Below are 27,340 nucleotides of genomic sequence, written 5' to 3'. Positions count from 1 at the left end.
CCCATGACTGGACATCACTGGGACAAGGATAGTTTGGCATTGCTGAGAGTGTCCGCTTTTTCTTAGACTGGTGGAACACATAACATGCAACGTATATCTAAACATTTGTAGAGTGCTTAATAGCTAAAATAAAACCCAAAATAACCCACAATAAAAAAGTGCAAATTTTGAATTCGCTTTACATGTATATTAAAATTTGATTGTTTTTTTGGGGGTTTTCTGTCATAAAAGCATGTTTTGGGTTTGTGAGCTATAAAAGTGGTCTAAAAGGCCTTGCTCTGTATTTTTTTAAATCAAAATGTAGTTTTCTTGTTTTTTCTTTGTGGGAAACACATTGAAACTCCATTTTGATTCACAAAAGATGTATTTCATTGCCTTTTTAGAATTTATGGGCCTTTGTGTTGATATTCTTGTGGTTCATACAGGTTTTGATCTACATTACAATAAATTTGAATCATTCATCGGTTTTATTTTATTTTTATTTTTAATGTATTGAAACAAAATTGAGATTTACCTAAAAAACAAAAAAAAACAAAAAACATTTAATATGAAATATTCACATAGCTTTAAGCTCTGGAAATGAGTATTAGAAATATATGGATACATACTAAAATATATAAATATATAATTCTGAGTATGCTATACATCATATAAAAATGGTTCCAGAGATAAAACAAACAGTAATAATACTTAAAGTAAAAAAAAAATAAATAAAAAAATAAAAAAGATATATATATATATATATATATATATATATATATATATATATATATATATATATATATTTCTAATTTAACATTTAATAGTTTTATTATTACAATTTGTTTTTCATTTTTCATATATATATATATATATATATATATATATATATATATATATATATATATATATATATATATATATATATATATATATATATATATATATATATATATTCTTAATGCAATTTCAAACTATTAAATAAATATTACAGGAATGTAATTAATAAAAAAATAATAAAAATACATGAATTGTACACAACATTGTTTAGAATTGTAAAAAAATTTTTTTACTGGTTTAATTTGATAGTATTTATCCATCTATTTCTACTTCTAATTTCCAGAGTAGACAGCTACAGTATAGCAGATAATTTCATATGAAATAAATAAATAATATATATATATAAACCAAACCAGTATATATTTTTTATACCAATATATATTTTATAATATATATATTTAAATTTAAACTATTAATAAAAATGGCATTACTTAGTAACACTAAAATATCCTGCCAGAAAAAACTTAATAACTAAAAAAATAACTAAAATGACTAGGTTCTAGAATAAACGAGTAAAATGTAAATGCTTGTGGTTTTGCAACAAAATTGTGATTTACAAAAAAAAATTGCCTTCCACCTAAATAAATAAATAAATATATATATATATATATGCACTCGATGCACAGCTAGAGTTTTAAAGCCAATGATAAACTTCCGGTGAAAGCTTAATGTGACTATTTTCACTTTCACAAGGTTGTTGTTTTTACAGCATCGATGTTGTAATGTAATTACAATACATTCAGTTAAATAGACTTAAGCATTCATTTAGTTGTTCACGCGTAAAACAAGATGAAAGACCGTTGTAACCGCTAGCGCCGACAGTAGCAACAGACTCGCGCAGAAATTCTATTGAAAATACTGGAGTAAAATACACTGTCATATTTAAAAGACATGGCGGGGGAAATGGAATTTAATGCAGTGCTTCTTGTCCGATCTGATTTTTAAAGAAATCAGATCTTAAACGTGAAAATTTTGTAATGAAAAGACAGTTCACCGGAAGCCCTCGGGCTGCCTGGCTGAATATTAAAATTCTGTGTGCATATAGCCTATTGTTTTAGGGTGTTTTTTAACTGTTAAAGGAATTTTATGGACTTGTTGTCAATATTCACTGCACTATATAAAAAAGACTATATTTTGTCTTGCAAAAAAAAATCAAAACTACCTTACACTTCACTGTAAAAAATGCTTACAAATGACCTCAGTTTTTATAAATTGAACAAAACAATTAAGTTGTCTCCCAAAAAAATCAAGAATTGTGTTGTTTCAGCTCCCCAACATAGTTTTTTGAGTGTTGAAAGAACAAGAATTATGTGCTTTATCAAAAATAAATAACACTGCACTTTTATGACCTTTTTATGGAACATTTTTAGCACTACAGATCTTGTTGTTGATTTTATTTCACAATATATGTGGCTATTTTTCTATATTACAATTTTTAAATCATACAATAACTAATGATTGTGTGTTTTATAAATAGTTTTTATTATTATTAATGCACTTTTCTTGCCATTTTAGATCTATACAGTGCTATTTCTCTTTATAACAACACTTTTGAAGTAATTTGATACATTTCTTGTAGAAATGCATTGCAAAATAGTTACGTATTTAAGCATAATAATCATAGTGCTTACTTTTTTATATGATATAACTTTTTAATAAACTATCTTTAAATCACATCACTTGTCTCGATTCTAGAGTCATTTGTCTCGATTCTAGATCACAACTGAGTTGTTAAACTCCTGCAGCAGTCATTCAGCAAGCGCGATCCCACATGAAACGACATGGGACTCTAAAATAAGTCTGTCAGGGGTATGAAGCAATGCGGCTGCTGGACACCTGCTCAAAGTCCCAGCGTGCTTATCAAGAGCGAGAGCAGGAGAGCAAACAGAGGCCCTGCCATGACAAACACGCCGGGAGATTTCCACAAGATCAGGGAAAAGCGAGGCCAAATGAACCGGACCCTTCTGTTCCGAGCATCCAAAGCATGTCAGATCGGCTCTCCCACGGGACGGTTAAAGAGGAAGCCAAAATGGGACAGCTCAGCACAAACTGTTAGCACTTCCTCTGGGGATTCGGCCGGGACACTTAGATTATCTCCCATGAGTGCCACTGTACGTTTGCCGGTTTCCAAATAGTATTAGTGTTGATAAAGGGATGAGGGAATCTGTTGTCGGAATTAATCTTAGGCACGTCATTTTGTTGCTATTTGCGAGACAGACTTGTAAAGGCCGGGAATCAGTATCGGTGAAAGAACTAGCTCAGGGGTGCGTTTACAAAAACCATCGTTAGCCAACTAAGGTCGCAGGTTCCTTCATCACAATTATAGTTCAGTGATTTGGCAGTGGGCGACATGGTGGCGCAATGGGTAGTGCTTTCAAGAAGGACGCTGGTTCGATCCCCGGCTGGGTCAGCTGGCGTTTCTGTGTGGAGTTTGCATTTACTCCCCGTGTTCACGTGGGCTTCCTCCAGGTGGTCCGGTTTCCCCCACAGTCCAAAGATATGTGTTATAGGTCAATTGAATAAGCTAAATTGGCCATAGTGTATGTGTGGGTGTGAATGCAAGAGTGCATGGGTGTTTCCCAGTAGGGAAAGAGCATCCTTTCGTAAAGCATATGCTGGATAAGTTGGCGGTTCATTCCGCTGTGGCAACTTCTGATTAATGAAGGGAAGCCAAAAAGAAAATGAATGAATGATTTGGCGTTTCCCGAATCCGTCGTTCCAACAAACATTCACAAACTGCATCGCATACTTGCACGGTAGCATCTAGTCCTTCAAAGCTGTGAAGGATAGTTCATGGTTGTGTTCTATTCTGAGTTATCCCCCTATGCCCTATTCCTTTCGAACAATTCAACATCTACTTTGAATGATTAATAATAATAAATAAAAAAGCTTAAAGTTATCTTTCTCATATGTTATTTCCTTTCAAAGTAATTTTTGTACAGTTCAGATTGAGCAAACTTCAGATTGATTTTATGTTTTAGAATAGGATCTGGAATATTCTCCATAATGCCAGACTCTATATGTGCTGTTGCCCTTCATATGGAAAACTTTAATCAAATTTTATCAAAACTAATATTGGATTTAAAAAAAAGTCTATTTTTTTACATGTGCGTGTAAAACAATATAATTTGTACAAAACAAAACATTCATTCATTCACTTTCCTTCAGCTTAGTGCCTTTTTTTATCAGGGGTAGCCACAGCAGAATGAACCGCAAACTTATCCAGCGTCTGTTTTATGCAGTGGATGCCCTTTCAGCCGCAACCCAGTAATGGGAAATGTCCATACACTCCCACATTCACACACATACACTACGGCCAATGGAGTTTATTCAATTCACCTATAGCACATGTCTTTGGACTGTGTGGGAAACCGGACCACCTGAAGGAAACCCACGCAAAAACGGAACATGCAAACTCTACACAGTAACGTCAACAACCCAGCCAGGACTCGAACCAGCAACCTTCTTGCTTTGAGGCGACAGTGCTAGCCATTGCGCCGCCCCAAACAAAACAAAAAAAACTAATTTAATGGGGATTTTCTCTAAAGAAGTTGTTACTCTGCCCCATTCAGAGCATCATTATGGACGTTTTAAGTTATAAGTAACATTGTTCAAACAACGGATCTGTGACAGAGCAACTACGTTGCGTCACTACATCATTCATTTCCTACATTGTAGATCAGCCGCTAGTTATGTCATATTTTGGGAAACGCTTCACTGATTGGTTCTTCAGCTGCTGATCATAGCACAAGAAGCTGAATTGAAACGATTGTAAACGATATGGATAATCATATTATCAGATATATAGAACTGTGACAATGGTATGTAATCACTGCTTTATTTATGGTTTGTATGTGTGCAGCAAAAGTTCTGGTTTCCCTTTGTGGAATGTATTAGGGTTGCACGATACTGGAATTTGGTACCAATCGAGTGCATTTGAGCACTATTGAGCACGTTCTTAAACAGCGCTGATTTGCCATTGTGTTCACATGCTCAACAGAAATGACTGTGATTGGCCATGAAGGTCATCAGTTCACAGAACTCACCGCTGTTTACTAAGTGTAACCACAGTTGCAGGTACACTGGAGCATTTTAAAGCCGCGATTCATCAGCGGATCGCTCGTATGTCAGCTTATAGACAAACCAGCTAATCGACTTTGAAACACTCAGTATCTGTGGTTACATTCAGTAAACAGCGGTAAGTTCGTTGAACTGATGACCTTCATTTCTGTTGAGCACGTGAACAATGGCAAATCAGCGCTGTTTAGGAACGTGAAATGTTAGCAAGAAATTGACGATTTTAAAACTTCAGTATCGACTTCAGTATACTATAACTTGCCTAATTACCCTTACTTGCCAAGTTAACCTAATTAACCCAGTTAGCCTTTAAATGTCACTTTAAGCTGTATAGAAGTGTCTTGAAAAATATCTAGTCAAATATTATCTACTGTCATCATGGCAAAGATAAAATAAATCAGTTATCAGAAATGAGTTATTAAAACTATTATGTTTAGAAATGTGTTGAAAAAAATCTCTCTGTTAAACAGAAATTGAAGAAAAAAAATAAACAGGAGGCTAATAATCCAGGGGGGCTAATAATTCTGACTTCAACTGTATATATAAACAACAGCTTAAATAGAAGTCACTTTCAAACCAAACAGCCTTCTGTTCATCAACATGGGAAATTTTTATGAAATCTACAAGAAATATGATTATTTTGGCCATGAAGTTCCACATATTTGTCATTTGAGAAGTTGTTTCACTCAGATAAATGTCCTAATATAGCTATCTGTTGGTCAACATGGTGAATTTACAAGACTAATGAGCCAAGCTTATGCAGGAAACTCAGGTAACACTTTATTTTGATGGACCATTTGAGTATTAGTAGATTGCTAACCTAACCTAACCTAACCTAACCTAACCTAACATAACCTAATATCTATTGATACTGCTCCTTTAACAGACTTTTAACTGACTGTAAGAAATTTTGCAAGTACATGTCAACTTACACAAACACTAACCCCAACCTAACAGTCTACTTATAATCTAATGAGAATTATTTGACATGTAGATGCAATGTAATTTAAAATCAACAAATCGACCATCAAAATAAAATGTGACCGAAACTCATAACTCTAGATTATGCAGATCCTATTAGCATTTTTATTTTGCTAATGGGATTTTGCCTAGTAAAGTTTGGTTTGGACTAGTACGCGACCACCAAAAGAGCCATTATTTTTCTCCGCATTAAAAAACGGCCTGCGCATGAAAACGCAGAAACAGAAGGGAAACATCCTACATCAAATAAATGTGGCACGGGAGAAGTGTGCGCAGCAGCGTACGAACAGATGTCCACAGAAGACGACTCAAAAGCTCGCTACCATTGAAGTGCACTTCAATCCTCACCTGTAGTTCCCCCCACCACCAACACTGATCCACATCCAGCGGGTCAAAAGATTTCCCATGGATTTATTTCCTTTTTTTAACCCCCTCGTATCTTTTTTTTTCCTCGCATTTATGCAAATGTGACTGTGGACGGCACACTCGCAGCCTGCCTTTAGTTGTAAATAAATCATTCGTCTCATTCTGTTCATTAATGGGCACTCAAGGAGATTCTATTAATCTGTTCATTAGGGCACTTCAAAAACAACAAGAAATACTTATTAAAAGCAGTTCCAGCTGCGTAAGCTCGTTACTCGTGCCTTAACAATGCTTGTGGCACTCTACCAAAACCACGTGGGATAAAAAAAGGCTCTTATTTGGCAATTTGGAGTCTATTCTATTATCGGCGGTCAGGCCTTTGAGGCAGTGATGAATAAATATTACTTTTGCACATCATTTACATTCAATTCTTTGTGAATATCATCATATTTGGCGATTTTCCTAATGCTGTTAATGTGCTGTTGAGGCAGACAGGGTCTTTTTTAGGTGCTGCAAAGGCAGCTCAGCAATTGATCGCCACATTGATCTAGCAATGCCTGAATGACCGTAAAGGAATTAAATTGGTTTCTTGGAGGATATGCATTTTTTATCATAAGACAGAAAGTAAAAGGTTTGATTTTGGACATTTTTTATTTAATTTTTTTGCAAGCGATGCACATGAATAAACGCACAAGTTTCTTCATTTTAGACGAGCACTGCTTGAAGAATTTGTGCACTGTGAGATTTTTTCACGTTCAATGGTTTGCTTTTCAGTCAAACAAAAGCTGCGATTTCTGATTGAATGCCTCTAGACGGAAATCAATGAGCGTGTTTTTTTATTTGGCCGGCCTCCAGGTATTTTTCCAGCACTGTACACCTCCAGCTCATCTAGATAAACATTAACGCCCGATTGCCATCTTATTTTTAGCATGTCATGATTATACAGCTGAATTTACAATCTGTGAGTCGGCTATGAGTATTGAGTTTATTCCTCTGATTCATGGTGGGAATAAATAGAGTCATGAAAGCAGAATGACCGAGGAAAATGTACAGCAGGATTCAGCAGTGTTGTTGATGATTTTAAACACAGAAGGACTCATTAATATGTATTTGAAACATTTTGTTCTTGTGTTTCATTAATGATAAACCCAAATGGCTATATTATTTGACAGATACTGTTTATTTACATCATGGAAATTGTTCAAGGTTCATTAATGTTCATTGCTTCTTAGATATTTTGCATTTCAACAATGAAACTGTGATTTTTTCTTTGAGAATTGTTCATGAAATGATTCCTTCATAAATTGACAAATACAATTGATGTAAAAATAGTATTTTTGATTCTCGTTTCTTAAATAAGGTCAGATAAATGCAATAATCTGATGAATTAGATAATAAAACTGCTCAATTTTGTATATATTTGATACTAACTGTATAACTGTTTGTATTATTATTCAATAGTATTCGTAATTTATTTATTTATTTATTTATTTATTTATTTATGATAATTAAACTTGCAAAAAGTAGCTTGATGAATAATTTACACAAACTAATTTTAATAATGTTTTCTTGAATGAGGTCCATTGAACATAACATTTTGTGCATATTTGAGAGATATTCAGTATTATGATGAAGCCACTACTTTCTATGTAAAAATATTTGTAAAAAAACAACCTTTTTTTAGAATGTTACATTCAAAAATAGTTTCAAGCTTCACAGACCTTTATTTTAAACAAATTGCAAAAAAATAACTGTACGAGTACTTAATTTTACTCATGTTTTTCTGAATAAGCTGCATTAAACATCAAATTGTGTGCATATTTCAGAGATATTCAGTACTCAGTTACAATGGAGCCACTATTTTCTATGTAAAAACAATTTTTAGAATGCTACTGTCACAATCACCAGCGATCTAGGCTTTGCAGATCGCTAGAAAACATACATTATCATCCGAACTACAATTTTGCCACCATATGAACTACAAACTCCCTTCGTGCACCCCACATACACACCTGTTCCGGTTCTCTGTTGATTACACACACACAGCTGGGAGCTGTAGTTCATTAATGTGCCGTGTGTGTAGTTCTCCAGCGATCCACGGCCGCTAGATAGCTGGTGATCCTAACAGTTACATGCAAGATTTGTTTTAAGAATGGTCATAAAAAGTAATCTTTTTACAATTTTACACAGACCTTTGTTTTAAAATTGAAAAAAAAAGAAAAGAATTTTGCTCATGTTTTTCTGAATGAGATCCATTGAACACAACATGTTGTGCATATTTGATTGTGATTGTGTCTTGTTATAATAAAGACGCTACTAAAAAAATCATTTTAGTACGTAAATTACATTTTTGTTTTAAGAATAGTCAGAAAAAATTTACATTTTTACAAATTTACACACAAGTTAAAAAAAGTAACTTTACTCAAATACATTTTGCTCGTTTTTTTGTATTTATTATTTTTTTGAACTAAGGTCAATAAACACAAACCTCCAAACATATTTAAGATGCTACTTTCTGTAAATTGTTAGTAGATAAAAACTGTTTCATATCATTGTGTATCAAACCCAAAAAGTCAGTAGGTCCAGTGTAATAAATGGACACGCCTTAACCATGGTAAGTGCACATCAGAGCCCAGTTTCAAAAAACAGTATTTGTAATTTATTTATTTATTAATTAATTATAATTAAACTTTCAAAACATAGTTTTGTAAATAATTTATAGAAATTAATTTTGCTCATGTTTTCCTGAATGTGGTCTATTAAACACAAAATTTTGTGCACATTTTAGAACCTTTCTCTGTATTGTTACAACAAAGCCACTACTTTCTAAATAGAAATGTTTGTAAAAAAAAATAACATTTTTTAGAATCTAACATTCAAAATTTCTTTCAAGCATGATAATAAAATAGTACATTTTTTTTACAAATAGTACAACTTACAATTTTATATACACCTTTGTTTAAAAAATCCAAAGAATAATAACAATTGCAAAAAGTAGCTTCATAAATAATTTATACAAATTTATTTTGCTCATGTTTTTCTGAACGAGGTCCAATGAACATGGAATTTTAAGCATATTTAATTCCGATTGTGTAATGTTAAAATAAAGGTGCAAAATTAATTTTTTATGATGATAAATTGAATAGTATCAAAAAAGTAAATTTTTTACAAATTAGTCACAAATTTTAATTTAGAGTGACTTTAAAAATATTTTACACACATTAAATTTTTCTCATAAACACAAACCTCCTTAATTATTTAAGGTGCTACTTTCTGTAAATTGTTAGTAAAAAATTACACACAAAGTCAGTAGCTCCAGTGTAAAAAAAGGACACAGCTTGCCCATGGTAAGTGCACATCAGCAGCCAGTTCCACATAGCTGTGACAGTGCAAAGGGAAGCGAGCTGACATGGAAACAGCAGTATCAGACGCACTTTAAAAGGTCAGAGATGCCTTCTCTGCCCATCTGACGCGCCTCTGGCAGTGTGTTCCCCTGCTTTCACTAACGCCACCCTCGTCCCCTATTGACTACCCAAAAGCGCCAGCCAAGACCTTTGAAGAGAACGTCTGTCAGGGGTGAAAAAAAAGACCAAATGACAGCTTTTCTTTGTTGAGCGGGCATGTTTTGACGAGCAGAGATGCATATGTTTGCTTCTCGGGTGTAAAAATCGGTGCTTGCATTGGACCTGGAGAATATATATTAGAAATTAGGCCATACAATATCGACTGTACAGTAAAAACAGTTGATATAAGTGATGCCCTGATACCAAACAAGAGGAGCATTTGATTGGCTCTTCTAAGGCGTTCGGCTCTGGCGGATTTGGAAATCCATTCTTTCGATTGATTTAGTTCCATTTGTTTTGACTATGAGAGCAGCACAAACAAGAATCACCAGCAGTCAAAACAATCCGAAACAGATATCACTGGAGCCTCCCAAGGCAGAGAGGCATTTCATTCACGTTATCTCTGCCTTGAGAAACCGCAAGGATTATTTCTTCACGTCTTTAACCCACTCGCCGGCCTCATGGGACTCCATAATCATTATGTTTCAATACAAGTCTGTGTTTTTCATGTGTAGACATTGCTGAACTGGAGCATCTCATATGTGGTTATTCGAGAGAGTGAGCGATACGGTCAGACTGAGTACTTTTTCCTCATTCTTGCCGAATCAAAGACCTCTTTTCACCTCTTGTCTAATTATTGACCGAGGAAGTCATGAGAACCCAGAAGGGTGACAATGTGTGCGTTGTTGGAGCCATTCACATTTGGTACTAAACATGCTACTTAATCATGAGGGATAAATGACGTCATATAACTGGACAAACAGATTAATTTGGAGCGGTAAAAAGTGCTGACATTTGGCGAAGTTCACGTGAGAATGACCTGTGGTGACCAGAGACCAATATTGATTTTATACTGGTGGCCCCAACAACTAACACTGAGGTATAGTAGTAGTAGGAGTAAACTTTATTGTTCTTGACAGGAAATTTGTCATGGGCATCACCTGCAGACATACAATAAATACATTAGAAAAATACAGTAGTTATAATAATAACGATAATTAAGATACTCTCTTGTTCAATAAACCCACTGAAATAGACACAAAGGATTTCTTGTATCGGTTCAAGCTACACATATATACCTGTAGACTCTATATCTCCTACCAGAAGGAACCAATTTATAATGTGAATACAAAAATGAGTTGGCTCATTCAGAATCCTTTCCACCTAATTAAGGACACAATTCTCCTACAAAACTTGAGGATTAAAAAAAATCATTGTGCCCAACTATTTACAACTTATTCATAAATAACACAATGAAGTGTCTGAGTGAACAACATTTGTGACATTTGAAGCCTAATGGAAGAGGAAATTACATTAGAAACTATTGTACATGAAGATTTTAATTTGATTGTATCCATCATAAACTGACGCACAGTGAATATGATTTGTTTTAATGTTTCTGAAGCATCATTGATAATTAAGTAGCAAATCAGCAAATTAAAGTGATTTGATCGTTTGAAACCCTACACTGGCAGTAATGACGCCCAAAAAATCAGCTTTTCAATCACAGCCGTAAATTAATTTTAGTTTTTTTATTATTATTAGTTAGCTGTTGTTTTTTTTTACCTTTTTTGTTAATTGAGATAGGATAGTAAAGGACAGACAGCAAAGCATTGGGAGCAATGAGAGGGGAAGGATCGTCATAGGACCTCGAGCTGGGAATTGAACTACAGTCAACGTAAGCATTATGATGCTATATGTCAGCACACTTAATCACTAGGCTATTGTATATTATATTTATGATAATTATTACATTGATTACATTGATGTGTTTATTTTGAAATACAAAAACCCCCGCTTGATTAGTAGTATTGACTTTATTCTTTTGTGTAGGAGTGGGCGCAACCTTATTGGCTCGAGATTTCAAGTCTTATTCATTTCCGTAGATTTTTAGCCGTACTTGATGTTGCAAACTGGTATTTCCATATTATAATACTTTCAGTCATAAACACAAAGGTTTGCAGAGTGATTAGTTTAGCAATTTGTTGCTGTTTGTTATTGAATCGGAAGTCTTATAAACAATCACAGAAAATAGCTTCTGTATTTCAGGCGAAGCAGGGTTAAAAATAAGTGGCATTGATGACATCATCAGAAAAAGAAGGCTGTTTTATATTATAAAACTCCATAGCTGCATCCGAAATAGCATACTTCCATACTATGTAGTATGCTAAAAACAGTATGCAAGCCGAGTAGTATGTCCGAATTCATAGAATTCGAAAAACTGTGATGACCTACTACTTCGGCGTGATTCTGAAGTGCGCATCGGATAGACGCTACGATGTCCCATGATGCACCGCAAGAGAATTCATGAATGGGAGTGAAGCGATGCAACTGAGGCGGATAGGGCAGGTGATCATGACAAAAATTAGCGGATGTAGTACGTCCGAGTTTCACTCATACTTCTCACATTCATACTGTATAGAACAAACTTTTCTAACGGCCGAGTAGTACGTTTAAATTCAAATGTAGTACCTACTGAGTAGTAGGCAATTTCAAACACAGCCATTGATTGATTGTTCACTATGTGACATGTTCAATGAGTTTAAGGGGATGTTTGTACACTTTTCAGTTCATGTTCTTGAGAACATCATTTTGGGGGCCTGGAAATAAACTTTTGTTAATTTTAAGTTTCCAATATATATAGCATTATTGCATCAACATACTCAGCATATTTGAATGACTTCTGAAGGGTCATGTGACTCTGAAGACTAAAGTAATAATGCACAATATTTAAGTAATTACCATTTTAAAATATAATTTGTCAGCAATTTCCGATTTTGCGAAACTACTGTCATTTCACGCATAAAGCATCACTTTTAGTTTAGTTTTTTTCATGGATTTGTGTAAACAAGGATCGTTTTGACAACATTTTCAATTAGTTTCTACTGAACAAATCTGATTTACATAATAAGGTCTAAAACTTTAAAGCATGGGTCGAGAACCTTTTTTTTCAATAAAGAGCCATTTCTGATTTTTTCAGCAAATGCATATTTTGAATATATTACTACTATAATTAATACAGGTTTAAACAAAACCTTTATTTATATCTACACACAACTCAAAAAATAAACAAATATGAAACATCAGATGTTGAGCAAGTCCATGAATGAAGAAACGATCATTTCTATATTTTTTTCTTTTCATCATCACCACTCATGAATGTTGATTGAATTTACGTGCACGAGATTACCATAGAAACATAAGTTGTTTGCCCATTATTGGTGTCGCAATTCAAGTTTATCCACAGCGCTGCACACATGCAAGAGTCGAAACATCCTTTTATTGTTAACTGAGTTCTTATTCATTCATTCATTTTCTTTTTCGGCTTAGTCCCTTTATTAATCAGGGGTTGCCACAGCAGAAAGAACCGCCAACTTATCCAGCACATGTTTTACACAGCGGATGCCCTTCCAGCCGCAACCCAACACTAGGAAACACCCATACACACTCTTTCACTAGCTTATTCAATTCAGCTATAGTGAATGTCTTTGGACTGTGGGGGAAACTGGAGCTCTCGATGGAAACCCACGCCAACACAGGGAGAACATGCAAACACACAGAAATACCAGCTGACCCAGCTGGGACTCGAACCAGCGACTTTCTTACTGTGAGGTGATCGTTCTACTCACTGCGCCACCGTGACACCTTGAGTTAATTCATTTTGCTGTAAAAATAAATGACAATAAAAGTGAATTGCACACTGTAAAAAATCCATTATTTTAAATTTTTTACATGTTTTAAAAAACGTAAAAAAACAGACGTTAAATTGCAGAAATTTACCATAAAATAACACACATTAAATTACAGAAATTTACCGGATTAAGGAAATGTCTGTAATTTAACAGCTGTGATTTTATGGTAAATTTCTGCGATTTAACGTCCGCTATTTTACATTTTTTTATCGTTCTTTAAACGTAAAATAATGTTGTTTTTTTTTACAGTGTAGTTGTATTGCCAATTGGAAATTGATTAGTGACGGTTATAATTATTTAAACCATATTTTTGGTCATAGAGTCACATGTGGCTCACAAGCCATAGGTTCCCTACCACTGCTTTAAAGCATTTTTAATATCCATCGACTCGAAAAGTTGCAGTTTATGCAGATTACTTACATAATCTGACGCATCTGTTGCTGTCCCTTCAGGTTGACGACCAAATGAAGCTTCTCCAGAACTGCTGGAGCGAACTCCTCATCCTGGACCACGTTTTTCGGCAGGTGATGCACGCCAAAGAAGGCTCCATCCTCCTGGTCACGGGGCAACAGGTGAGTGTCTCCTCCATCTCCTCCCCACAGAGCTCATCAGGCCTTTTTGCGAGAGTGGATCAACATCCTTTAAAGTGCTATCGACTGGCCTGGCCACTCCATTAAAAATAGATTACGCTTAGGTATAAACTAATGTGGCCAGAATAATCAATTGTACACTTCTTATCAAGTGCGTGGCGAAGGAATAAATAAAATGGTTGGTTAAGCATGCACGAGTCATCGGCGGCAAAGACGGGATGAGAGACACAGAGAAAGACAGACAGGGAGGGAAAGCAGAAGATATGTATGATTTACCTCAGTCGTCTCCGAGGAGCATCGCTGGACGGACGCCTCAGGCTCAGCTGAAGTTTTTCTGCACACGAGGACCTTTAATTCTGTCTTCGGCTCCAGCGCATGCACACACACACACACTTGCAGAAGATGTTTAAACTGCTTATAAATAAATATGCTTCTGTCTGCCTGTCAGTAAGCCATGGGTTTAATTTTTAATTCTGTGTTTTCCCTCCTCCATCTCCTGCCCAACAAAGTGATCTCCAACAGCAGTGACAGCTCAAACACTGGGACTCGCGAATGGCAGAAGTTTTACAAACTGTTTTTCTTTTTGTTTGTGCACATATCGCAGGATTGGCTATTGAATTATAGGTGATAAACGATATGACGAACATGATCGAGATACAGAGAGGTCAGTTTGTGACTTTTCTTAGCTGTGGGCTAGTGGTTAGCGCTAGTTGATTTATCTTCTCCTAATCCGGTTGTTGTAGTTTCCACCAAGTCAACTACAAGAGAGAAAGCAACAAATTAACCATCACAGTTGTTATTTATGACAGTAAATGAAAGTATTTATGAAAGTAATGAAGTTTTTGATTCTTCTGAAGCACATATCTTTGGCGATATTTAAGAATCATGCTAGCAAAGAACAATGCTAAAGTCCTCCTATGAAAATGTGCTTTCATTTTAAGAAGTTCCGTCTTTGTTTTGGTCTGTGTAACTCCGCCCACTCCCAGTTACCCAATAATATTTTGTCATGGCAGGTTAAGTTGGATTAGCAGAAAACAGCGTATTTCATATTAGTCTTGAAGGCTTCTTCAATATATGTGAGTGCAGCCGAAAATCTGACCTCCGGGGCACAGTAGCAGCCTCTTTAAGAGGCATTTTTTAAAAATAATACAAATGTAGCTATTAGCTGATCATCTTAGATCATCAGGCACAACCCTATCCAATATTTCGAATTTGGACTGCAATACTTAGTTTAACCTACAGACCATTTTGAGCAGTGTATTTCCTGTTTTACATTTTTAATTTCTATAGCTTCTGAGAATCCAGAAAGAGGCACATATTAATAAATAATGATATGATCGCTGTTTTAATGTGAAGTTATGATTGAATTGCCTCTTGTTACAGTTATAAAATAGTTTTAATAACAAGCAGGAAATGTTCATGGGCCAATGACATGACCACATTGAAATGGTCTATACATACTGCACCTTTAAATAATGAACACAATGATAATGAGTATTCTGGTGAATTGCGCAGTGAATGATGTGACTTTTAATCTGACTTGTAATAGTCGTGTTTTCCATAAAGATAACGACAGGAGTTAAAAGAACAAATTAGACATCTCAAAAGCAACATTTCAAAAGCATCTCCGTTATTTTTTCTAGTTTGTAATTGTATTATATTTTGAGTATTGGTGAAAAAATTATTCAGAGTTGCTAAAGTCTCATTTCACATGCTCTATAAAATTACACAATGAGCAACACAAGCTTGAATCCAATTATTGGTTTAAATTTCACCAGTTCAAGCATCTCAGTTATTACTCTGCAGCCTAATTATTAAATAATAAACAAAATGAGACTCACTAAGGTCTATTAAATTATGCAGTCACAAAAAGTCACAGTTTACAACCATATTGGAGATATAACATATCACTGATCTCTTAAAATATCTCAGTTATTTCAGTAATACCAGTAATGAGATCAAATAATAAACAAACTGAGACTCGTTAAGGTCTTGTGATTTGTTCAGTTGTTCTGTGAATGACAAGAGTTTGAATCTAATTTCCATCAAGTGAGCTATAGTGTCACACTAATGACACTTTAAGGCCCAATCCCAATTCTAGCCCTTAGCCCTTCCCCTTAGCCCTTCCCCTCATTTTGCGCATTCACGTGAAGAGGTAGAGTTGTCACAATTCTCTTTAGCTTGAAGGCGTAGGGCTCAGGGGAAGAGCTAGATAGCCCTTGAAACAGAGATTTTTCAGGACCACATTCGAAACCAAGGGATACGAAAATTTGCCAGAATACACCATCTACAACAGCAGCATGGCTGCACATGGAAGTCAGGAGATGCACAAATTTGTATTTTTGTCATTATTATGAATTTTGACAACAAACAAACATATGTTTTAATACAATCATAACCGTGTTTATGTTTTAACGTCATGGTTTTAAAAAAAGCTAACTAAAAACTGCTAAATTTCACTATCTTTAATCCCTAATAATAACTCCTGTACAGCAGTCCCACAACATTCTGTCACTCGATGACACTCCAATACCTCGTCAGAAAAGCCTAGTGGCTGGGAATGACCTTTTTACAGCATCTGGTATAATGTTAATGTTGTTTTTGTGTGTTTACATAGATGAATATGGCCACGGTGTACAGTTACGATCTTTTTGCCACATTATTTCGTTATGATAACATGATATCATTGCCTTCAGTGATTTCCTGATGATAAATACCAAAAAGTAAGAGATCGCAATGACATATTATGACGTGTACAGATATTGCAGTGGTGTGCATTTTTTAGGGGTACATTTTGAAGCCCTTCCCTCTCACACTCTGTTTCAAGGGCCATGGGAAAGGGGAAGAGGTAAGAGTATAAAATAGAATTGGGATTGGGCCTAAGGGATAGTTTACTCAAAAATAAAAAAATAAATATTACCTCTTAAGTTGTTATAAAGCTTTATGGGATACTTTTTCTGTTGAGCACAAAACAAGATATTCTGTATAATGTTGGGGAAAAATCAGCCATCTATAGTCGGAAGGAAAAATAATATGGAAGTCAATGGCTGTTTTCGTCTTCCTTTGTGTTCAACAGAAGAAACTGAAACAAGTTTGGAGTTCAAGGATGAGTAATTGATGGAAGATTTTATTTTTTGGGGGGTGAACTATCCCTTTAATTGGTGAACAAACTGAAACTTTCTGCACTCTTCGGTTGCATAGTCCAGTACTGTAAAATGGTACTGCTTCCAGCTATTCAACTAATGACAGAGGAAAGGCCATCTATTAGTATCTCTAAACAATCTCAATTGTTTTGCCTGGACATTAATAAGACTAAAGGTAACACTTTATTTTGATGGTCCATTAGAGTATTAGTAGACAGTCTGCTTAATATCTGTTGATACTGCTCCTAAACAGACTTTTAACTGACTATAAGGAACTTTGCAAGAACATGTCTACTTACACAAACCCTAACCCCAACCCCAACCTAACAGTCTACTTATAATCTAATGAGAATTAGTTGGCATGTAGATGCAGTGTAACTTAAATTTAACAAACGGACCATCAAAATAAAGTGTGACCAGACTACATAATGAACAAACTAAGATCTTGCAAAAAAACATACACTACAGGACAAAGGCAAAATTTAGGAACACAACTCTATTTTCGAGTTCATTTCGGTCAGAATTGGATGTGTTCGTTGGTGTTAAAAGTGTCTTCTGAGCCATAAAAACACGAACTCTAATCTGTAACATCTTAAAAAGTATGTTAGATGCCACATCTGGGGCTGTTCGCGAGCTCGCAGTCTTTGATTTGTGTGGACTGCGAGTAGCGTGTCTCTATGTTTGATTAGCGAGGTCTGGCGGAGGATTGGGGCGGGTGGAGGAGGGCCAGACCTTGTTTGCATATTTTGCCTAATGAACAGCTGGTGCTGAAAAAAAGCCTTTGGGGAGAGAGAAGGCAAAGATTCAAACAGTTCATTACGTCCTATTATTCCAGAGCAGACTACTGACAGCCCAGCCACACAGCACACTCTCGCTGGATCACACGCTGGATTTATGCATAACAAACAAACGCTAGGACAGTGGTTAAAGGAATTTATTTCAGAGGACTATAACTTCAGACTGTCTCTGAATGTGGGGAATATTAGTATATATTAATATACAAAACAGTGCTCAGCATAATTGAGTACATGCCATTTCAAAAATGAATATTTTTACCCATTTATTAGTGTATATAGGTAATATATTACTGCATTTTAGCAAAACAGATTTATTAAATCAATATATTCATTAAAATAATAGTTTAATCAACAAACATCTTTAGAAATAGTAAGATAATACATTTAAATTCATGAAATTATGTTTAAAATTAAAGAAATATTGGAAAAAAAATTCGACAAACTACACAATTTCGACAAAATTGAATATATATTTTTGTTTCTCTTGATTTTTGCTCATTTTAAAATTTTGATCAAATATGTTTCTCTATCTTAAATATTGGGGCTACTAGTTTTTTGACCGTAATAATTAATTATTTCGTTAGATAAGCTCCAGATTTAGATTCAGTGCTGACTAATCTAATGTATATATTCACAAATATAATATTGTAAAGCATCCTACAGTAAATATTAATTTAAATGAGAAATATATAAGGGGTGTACTCATATATGCTGAGCACTGTATATTCCAAATTGAATTGAAACATAACATTGGCCACGGTCTCTGGTCTTATTTGAGGACGTGTCATTGTTTCTCTCTAGTGTTGGTATGGCAGCAAAGCACTCTAGGGGATCAGTCCTGAAATGTTACGACACATGACACTACATGGGCAAATATCCAGTATGTCACAGACCTAGATCTCCTCCTCCACTCCTTGTTATTGCTGTGTTTGTCTGCGTGTCTCACTGAAGATCCCTTCATCATAATTATATTCAGATGATATTCAGTGGATTGTCAATACCAGAATTATCAGAAAATGTTGAGAACATTACTACAAAAACATGTTTAGTTCAAGCTTCATTATCGTTCATTATATCCAGTAGTCAATATTAATTACATTCATTCATTTTTCTTCGGCTTAGTCTCTTTATTAATCAGGGGTCGTCACAATGGAATGAACTGCCAACTTATTCAGCATGCAGATGCCCTTTTAGCTGCAACCCTGTACTGGAAAACATCCATACGCACTCATTCACACTCTTGCACTATGGCCAATTTAGGTAATTCAATTCACTTATAGCGCATGTCTTTGGACTGTGGGGGAAACCAAAGCACCCGGAGGAAACCCACGCGAACACCAAACAAACTCCATACAGAAATGCCAACTGACCCAGCTGGGACTAGAACCAGTGACCTTCTTGCTGTGAGGCGACAGTGCTAATCAATGAGCCATCGTGTCGCCCAATATTAATTACATTTAAAACAATAATAATAATTAATTAGATTGACTTATTTTGATTATATTTGTGGCCCCATCCCACCACTTTCACTTTAAACTGGCTACTAAGGCTTGGAGCACATGGTCAGTCGGTCAAATCCCAGTTAACTGACAACTTCAGGAGCTTCGTGTGGGCTTCCAATAGATCCGCCAATACAGCCGGTGAGAAATGCGCTATTCTCAAGCCAGGACTTTAAAAAATTCCACTCATCATATTTACACAATAAATAAATTCCAATCCGCCTGCGTTTTTAATTGCAAATCCAGCTCAGAGGGAGCTCTCCTTACGCTTAGGAGGCTCCGTAGTCTACCTTCTTCCAGAAACCCTGGCGCAGTCAATTATGGTAATGAATTGTCAATAAATATAAAAATTTAATATGGCCTGCTTACAGTGAGTGGCAGCTAAGGACTTGCCTCCAAGACAAATTTGCTGCTGCTGCAGATATTAAGTGCACCTGAAAGGGGAGGAGAGGGCCACGGGGGTCCCGCGCAGGGTTCGGCCCAGTAGCCTGAGGGACCTCCAGGGGCCCCCGCTCACTCGCGCCTCTCCAACCCCCTCCTCCCTCGTCTGGCGTGGGGCGCTGGGGTCCGAGGGTCTGGGCACCAGGGATGGAGAAACGTGCTGCTCTTCCTCGTTCGGTTTGATGCTGATTATCATTCAGGCCTCGGCCCGGCGCACTGTCCCTGCTGTGCAGAGAGGAGCCTGGGAAGGAGAGAAAGGCATAGAGGCGTATGAAACGTAGAGCTGCCAGAGCTGCTTACTGTAGACGGAGCTAAAAAACTCCAAAGGTGGTGCCAAGTGCTGTCTGGATCGAGCTTGATTGAACTTTCAGATTGAAAAGATTTTGATTCGAGAAATAGAATCTATGATGAACAAGACTCAAACTCTTGATAAAACATTCCCAACAACTCTTTTAGGCCTCCCAAAACAAATATGGGAAAATAAACAAATATGGTAAACTAAACGTTGGAAATGTGTTTTTTCCTCTTTGTTTCTTTCTTTCATGACTGATTTTGAGAGCATACCGTCTAATAAAAGTTGGGTTGTTGTTGTCGTCCAATGTTGGATGAATTTTAAACAAGGATTCTTTTTTTTTTACTTTTTATCCCGTTGTGTTACAACCCAGCATTCAGAGTGCAGAGAGACCAGTGGTCAGATTTACAGTACAAAAATCAGTAACACTTTAGTTTAGGTCACAATTCATGGTATTAACAAACAATTAACTAAGGCTCAATCCCAATTCTATTTTTGTACCTATTTTTGCCCTTGACCCTTAAAACAGAGTGTGAAGAGGAAGGGCTTCAAAATTACCCTTAAGAAATGGGACACCAATACAATACCTGCACACATCATCATATGTCATCGTGAGCTCTTCATATGAGATCGACGATCGCGACTGCTGTAGTTATTGTGTTATTTTTTGGTATTTATCTTCAGGAAATTACTGAAGGTGACGATATCATGTTATCATAACGATATAATGTGGCAATAAGATCATAACTGTGTGCATTTACACATTGGCCATATTAATCTATGTAAAAAACAACATTAATATTATAGCAGACACTGTAAAAAGGTGTTTCTGACAGGGTATTGGAGTGTCATTGAGTGTCAGAATGTTGTGGGACTGCTATACAGGAGTTATTATTAGGGATTATAGATTGCGAATTTTAACGTTTTTTTAAACCATGACGGTAAAACACGAGCACGGTTATGATTGTATTAAAACATATGCTTGTTTGTTGTAAAAATTCGTAATAATGATAAAAAGTACTAATTTGTGCATCTCCTGACTTCCGTGTGCATCTATGCTGTCGTTGTAGCTGGTGAATTCTGGGAAATTTTCATAACCCTTGGTTTCTAGTTGGTCCTTAAAAATCTAGCCCTTACCCTTAGCCCTAGCCAAGCTAAAGAGAATTGAGACACCCCTACCCTTTCACGTGAACGTGCCAAATGAAGGGTAGGGGTAAGGGGAAGGGCTACGAGGTAGAATTGGGAAATGGCCTAGCTTAATAAACTACTAATCATCCATTAACAGTAGTTGGATTTAGGTTTTGGGTAGGATCAGGGATATTGAATTTGATCATAATTTATAGCTACTAATGAACAGTTAATATCTTAATAACAAGCAGGTAATAAGCCAGTTGTTAATAGCATGAATTGTGACATGAACTGAAGTGCTACCCAAAAATCTAATTTCCATATGCAGAAAATGAACTAAAGTTTTACTTTAGAGACCTGATTATGTGTTTTTTTTACCTAAATTCTAAATGCACTTGGAGGTTGGTCTTACCACTTAATGAAATGGATATGGAACCCTTTTAATAGACTATATAGTACAATTATGTATTTTTATAGTTATTAATATTTTAAACCAAATTAATAACCATTAATTAGTTAATGTTGCACAAGAGTTTCTAATACAGCAGATGAAAGAATCACAGCGAATCGGAAATCATTCATCTGAAGATGCGCAAAACAGGAATATTGCATATAAGACATGCAAATAAAGCAGCGTTTCCATCCAACAAATCAAAGAGAACAAAATCATTACTTCTTGATTAACTGACGCCAAATATCGAAAGTAAAAACGGAATTTGCTGCAGTACTGTAGGAGAAGCTGTGTGAATCTTTTCTTAATTTAATAAATAACTTCCACCTCAGAAGACAAATGCAGATATGCAATGTGGTGTCGTTTGAAAACGAAAGATGCGGAGCATCGATGCTCTTGGTAATTAATTCTGGAGGTAATTAATAATATAATAACACTAATACTGAAATGGTTAAGGCATTATAGAATGACGAAAACAACATTTCCAATGTTTTACAGTGTACTCAGCCTGCTGGTTTATCCATTCACACACATTTTTATCATCACATGCTCTCTTATAACAAAATCACATGACTTTTTTAATGCGCATACTGGGATTTGTTCAGTATGTTTCCATCGTAGTTTACGCACATCTTTTCTTATTGAATAAAAAGTTTATCCTACTCAGTTGTGCGCATGTTTTTTTATGCGCATTTTCAAAATGTATGTGCATCTTTGCGTTTCCATCAACCGTTTTTGGGTGGATGAAAAAATAGCTAATGTTATCAATTTCACAAAATGAAAATCACTGTGAAAAGCTGTTGTGGATATTTCAAGGTTTTCTCTGGAGAAATATTCTAACAGCTCAAGAAGACAAACAACCCTAGACATTGAACTGAACAAGTGCTGTAGACAGGCTAACAGGAACAAAACTTGAAACAGGTGTGCAACATAATCAGTAACTATGATAGCAAGTGAGCAGTGTGAACAGATGAATGAAAAATGGCAAAACAAACTCAAGGTCTGCTGCACAAGTTGATGATTTCTGCTTCTGAGAACTACGGAAACATGAAAAGGGCGGATTTGTGAATTATTCTTGCAGTTCCGTCCAGTGTGTAGCATGTGCGTGTACCTGAGATGTTTCAAACCTTTAGAGATCTGCCATGTTGCTTGTGGTAATACCTTTATTGTTTGTGTGCCTTCTCTTCAGGTGGATTACGCTCTAATTGCCTCCCAAGCCGGTGCCACGCTCAACAACCTCCTGAGTCACGCGCAGGAGCTGGTGAGCAAACTGCGATCCCTCCAGCTGGACCAGAGGGAGTTTGTCTGCCTCAAGTTCCTGGTGCTGTTCAGCTTGGGTGAGTAGAGAGAGAGGGATGGAGGGGTGGAGAGAAATGGGCTATGGCCTCTGTGCATTGTACAAATCTCGCTTGCTTGCGCCCAAGGTTCTTGAGGGACCTTGAGATAAGCCACAAGACCGTATTTGCTTCCCCCATACCAAAAGACCATCATTACTAATGCCACCTTCTCCTTGCTTCACTACTGATGCCAGACTAGTCAAGTCTGTTAACAAATGAACCATTCTCGTATACATTAGTGCAGCTCTTTATTAAAACACATCATTATCATCTACAGCAGGTCTGTCTTTAAAGGTTCATCAGTTATTATTATCATTTAAAGTACATGTGAAATCAGTATTTACTGTTTATTTGTTATTGATATTCTTTAGGTGAATAATTTATCTGAAAAAATGTTTGTTTCGGTAATCTTCAATCAACCTCTGGCAATCCTTCTATGCTGATGTCAGTTTTAACGGCTTCAGACACACTGCTTCTTAACTCCGCCCACTTACCATTAGTTTACTATAAGGGAATGACGCACAAAAGAAAGCCCCGCCCCTACTCAATAATCTATTTTAGTTAGGATTGGTCAGGTTAGGTTCGGTTCGGTTAGGTTATTTTATTTATACCCGAAGGTAGATTTGGTTTGCAGTCAAGAGTCCTCATTTTATACCATTGCCACACAAAAATCTCACATAGTGACAACAGCAAATGGACATAAAGACATAAAACATAAACATTTGAAACACTCTCATCCAAAATAAATAAATAAATAAATAAAAAGGAATAAATAAATAATCTCTTCAAGTGTCCATGTCTAATAGCTGCTGGTATGAAACTATTTTTGTACTGTTTAGTTCTACAGCTTGATACTAAAAACTTTCGACCAGAAGGAAGGAGCTGAAACTCTGAGTGTAGGAGATGAGTTGGAAGCACATCAAGATATTGAACTTCCAGTTCACTAGGACTTTAAGAAAGTCAATGACGTTTTACCTTCTGAAACCCTACTGATACTGGTAACCTAAACGGCATATTCTTGAGGGCTGGGCCACTTGTTTGATCAATCAATGGAAGATATCGAAAAATGTTTTCTTTCAGTGGACGATTTTAAAATGTGTGTCGAAACAATAAAAAATAAATTAATAAATACAAGTTGTAGGGGGGAGTGGTGCTAAATTGAGGAGGGAGTGTGAATTTACTATTAATATTAATTATTAAATGAAGTTATTTTAAGTAAATGGTGAAATACTCTATATCAGGGATTCTCAATCTTTGTCTTGGAGGTCCTGTGTCTTGTAGATTTTAGCTCCAACCCCAATTAGACACACTTGGACTAGCTAATAAAGCTATTACTTCTGGAGCTAGATCAGTCTCAAAAATAATACATTTGCATTCATAAAATTCATAAATGCACAGCACAATTCATAAATCCACAACCCCAAATCATAAATCCACAACTACAATTCATAAATCCACAACTCCAAATCATAAATCCACAACTCCAATTCATAAATCCACAACTCCAAATCATAAATTCAAAAACGATTTGTCGATCCAAAAGTAAAAAGCAAAAACATTTATGAATATTTATGAATATGCATCTTACCTAAATACATTTAAGATGTTTACACAGTTATGAATATATGAAGTTGTTGGATTACATTCCTCATGCATTTATGAATTATGTAAGATGTATTTATGAACCACTGAATGTGCATTTGAAAACGCTCACATGAGCATGGAGTTATGGAGCATAATTCATAAACATATGAGGAAAGTACTCCAAGAACTTCATATATACATAATTGTGTAAACATTTTATTATAACATATTATAACATTATTGAAATGGGGTTGTGGATTGATGAATTGTGCTGTGCATTTATGAATTTTATGAATGCAAATGTATTATTTTTCAGACTGATCTAGCTCTTACTAAGCTTTCTAGAAACATCCTTGCAGGTGTGTTGAGGCAAGTTGGAGCTAAAATCTGGTCAATTGGTGCCAGCGTTCTTCCAAATATATTGTTTTGTGTTCAACAGAAGAAAGAAACTCATAAGGGTTTAAAAAAAACAACTGCACGAAGAAAACCTGATGAGCTAATTTCCATTTTTAGTGTGAACTACCCTTTAAAGCTATACAGAAATCCTCGCTACACCTCCAACTCTGAAAACTTACAAAACCAAGGTCTCAATTGCACTCTATTGCAGCAAAAGAAAAACCAGGAGGTCATTTGCTCCTCGAGATGTACATGCCAAGTGCATCCAGCTTTTCGTTCAAAACCGTTCGTAACCTTCAATGCTTTCGCTTCTGTTAGCCGGCTAGCTTACATTGAAGCGATAGCAGGTTCCACGGCTTATAGGTCAAGGCATCTCTTGCAGCCAGTTCACAAAAGATGCAGGTCTCCACCATGAAAAGACCAGCATGAAAAACAGAACGGGGTGTCTGTTTGGCCCCGTAAGAACATGGAATATTAATGTCGACCATCCGACATCATCATATCAGTCGCGATTGTTCCGTCCTGTGGTTCCGGAAAAGAGAATACGTTGTGCAGAGGGCCGATGCGCTTTGAATCTGAGCTGTTTGGTTTTCCGCGTCCCTGAACTACCCAAATCTATGCAACCAACTCCCCCTCCACACCTTGAGAAGGTTCCTCACATCTCACGTCCACCAAAGAGAACACATGAAACTCTCAGCCTCGCTGTGTTTATGTTGATTTTTTTTTTGCTTGTGGTTTGTGTGTGTCTGTTGTGAGCGTTGGTGTAAATAATTTGGCGGAAACATCATCCATAATAAAACTCTCACCTGGGGGGAGTGTATCGCCCCGGGCTCTGCCCCGTTCTAGCAGCTCGCCCCACCCATGCTGTGTGCCAGGCCCAGAGAGACAGAGAGACTAAGAGAACTAAGCCCAGAGATCAAAGATGGCTCAGATTAATAGTATCCTGTGGGTGAAGCGTGGTGGCGGGGGCTCTGTGTACATACAAGTGCGCCGATGAGAAAAACACTTTGCCAGTTGTTATTGAGAAGCCACTCAGAGGTTAATTAAATGAAGCACGGAAATCCCATGGTGCTTTAGGAAAAATGCTAGAACTTATCTGCACTCTTTCTCAGCACACAACTCTTTATGAACGGGGAACATGTTTCCATAGATTTAAATGTGGAACTTTTTTGTAAATGTGTAGTCACCCAGTGATGGGAATAACGGCACTATGAATAAACGGCGTTACTAATGGCGATACTCTTTTCAGTAACGAGTAATCAAATCAATTACTGTTTCCCTGTTACAATGCCATTATCGTTACTGACACAATACAATGTGCATTACTATAATTGAGAACACTGAAGTGGTTTTCATGTGGGCAGCATCTCTCTCAGCCATAGGGCCTCTTTTTCTCTGGAGTGTGTGTGTGTTCGGGGCTGGGGCGGGACATATAACCAAGCAGCGATGATGATTGGTGTGTTTGTGCTCGTTGTGTAACTGAGAACGTGATGATTGGCTTAGATAGAGTACATTTCCACCGTTTGCCAATCGGAGGAGTAGTGCTAATGTTCACACACAAGCACACACACAGTCAGTCGCACACACCGACCAGAAGTCAGAACGATGGCAAATCCAACAAGTTCAATGGTAGTTTTTGCAAACTGGAAATGTAAGCACTACTTTACAACATTAAAATAGTGTAGATTAGTGTACAATGAGTGCGTTAACATGGACACCAATAATTTGATTTTAATATGAATAAGATAATTCTCTTATTAGGAGTCTACCATGTAAACAGAGATTTTTGATTAATTTAATGCGATTAAGGTCATAATCGAACTAAACAGAAATTGAATTAAGACATGTGGAGTATGCAGATTTTAGTCACATTTTTAAAGTGCAGTACAGACATGTAAACATCTTAATCAAACTATTATCGTCGTGTAGGATTTTTATTGCAATTTGCGACAGCATAGTCCACACACACGGCTGTTTGACACTATTCTCTGCACCTACCGAGTCAGTGAAGGACCACAGACTCCTGCATCATGAAATGCAGAGGTTTTTTATCCCATTCGGCATGCACTATCAAATTCCATTAAACAACACTCTTCCAGCAGTTCATACTGGCATACAATATCTCGTTTGGCATGCATGAAATGTTTCTAAATAAAAGTGAAAGTGCCAAACTGCAGTTAAAGTCGA

At 36.2% G+C, this 27,340-nt stretch overlaps 1 protein-coding gene across 2 annotated transcripts in view; it reads left to right on the top strand.

Moving 5' to 3' along the window:
• The window catches only part of nr5a2 (nuclear receptor subfamily 5, group A, member 2), an 86,347-nt gene that overhangs the window by 39,186 nt on the left and 19,821 nt on the right, over window positions 1-27,340 (top strand). For both annotated transcript variants that reach the window (XM_056448215.1, XM_056448214.1), the window contains exons 5-6: window positions 13,948-14,067; window positions 23,026-23,173. In XM_056448215.1, the coding sequence (XP_056304190.1) occupies window positions 13,948-14,067; window positions 23,026-23,173 (268 nt within the window). The remainder of the gene's footprint in view (window positions 1-13,947; window positions 14,068-23,025; window positions 23,174-27,340) is intronic.

The sequence above is a fragment of the Danio aesculapii genome, chromosome 22 (genome assembly GCF_903798145.1).
Source record: "Danio aesculapii chromosome 22, fDanAes4.1, whole genome shotgun sequence".
NCBI lineage: Eukaryota > Metazoa > Chordata > Actinopteri > Cypriniformes > Danionidae > Danio > Danio aesculapii.
Note: the sequence above shows the minus strand (reverse complement) of the source record. Positions and strands in the feature narration are given on the sequence as shown.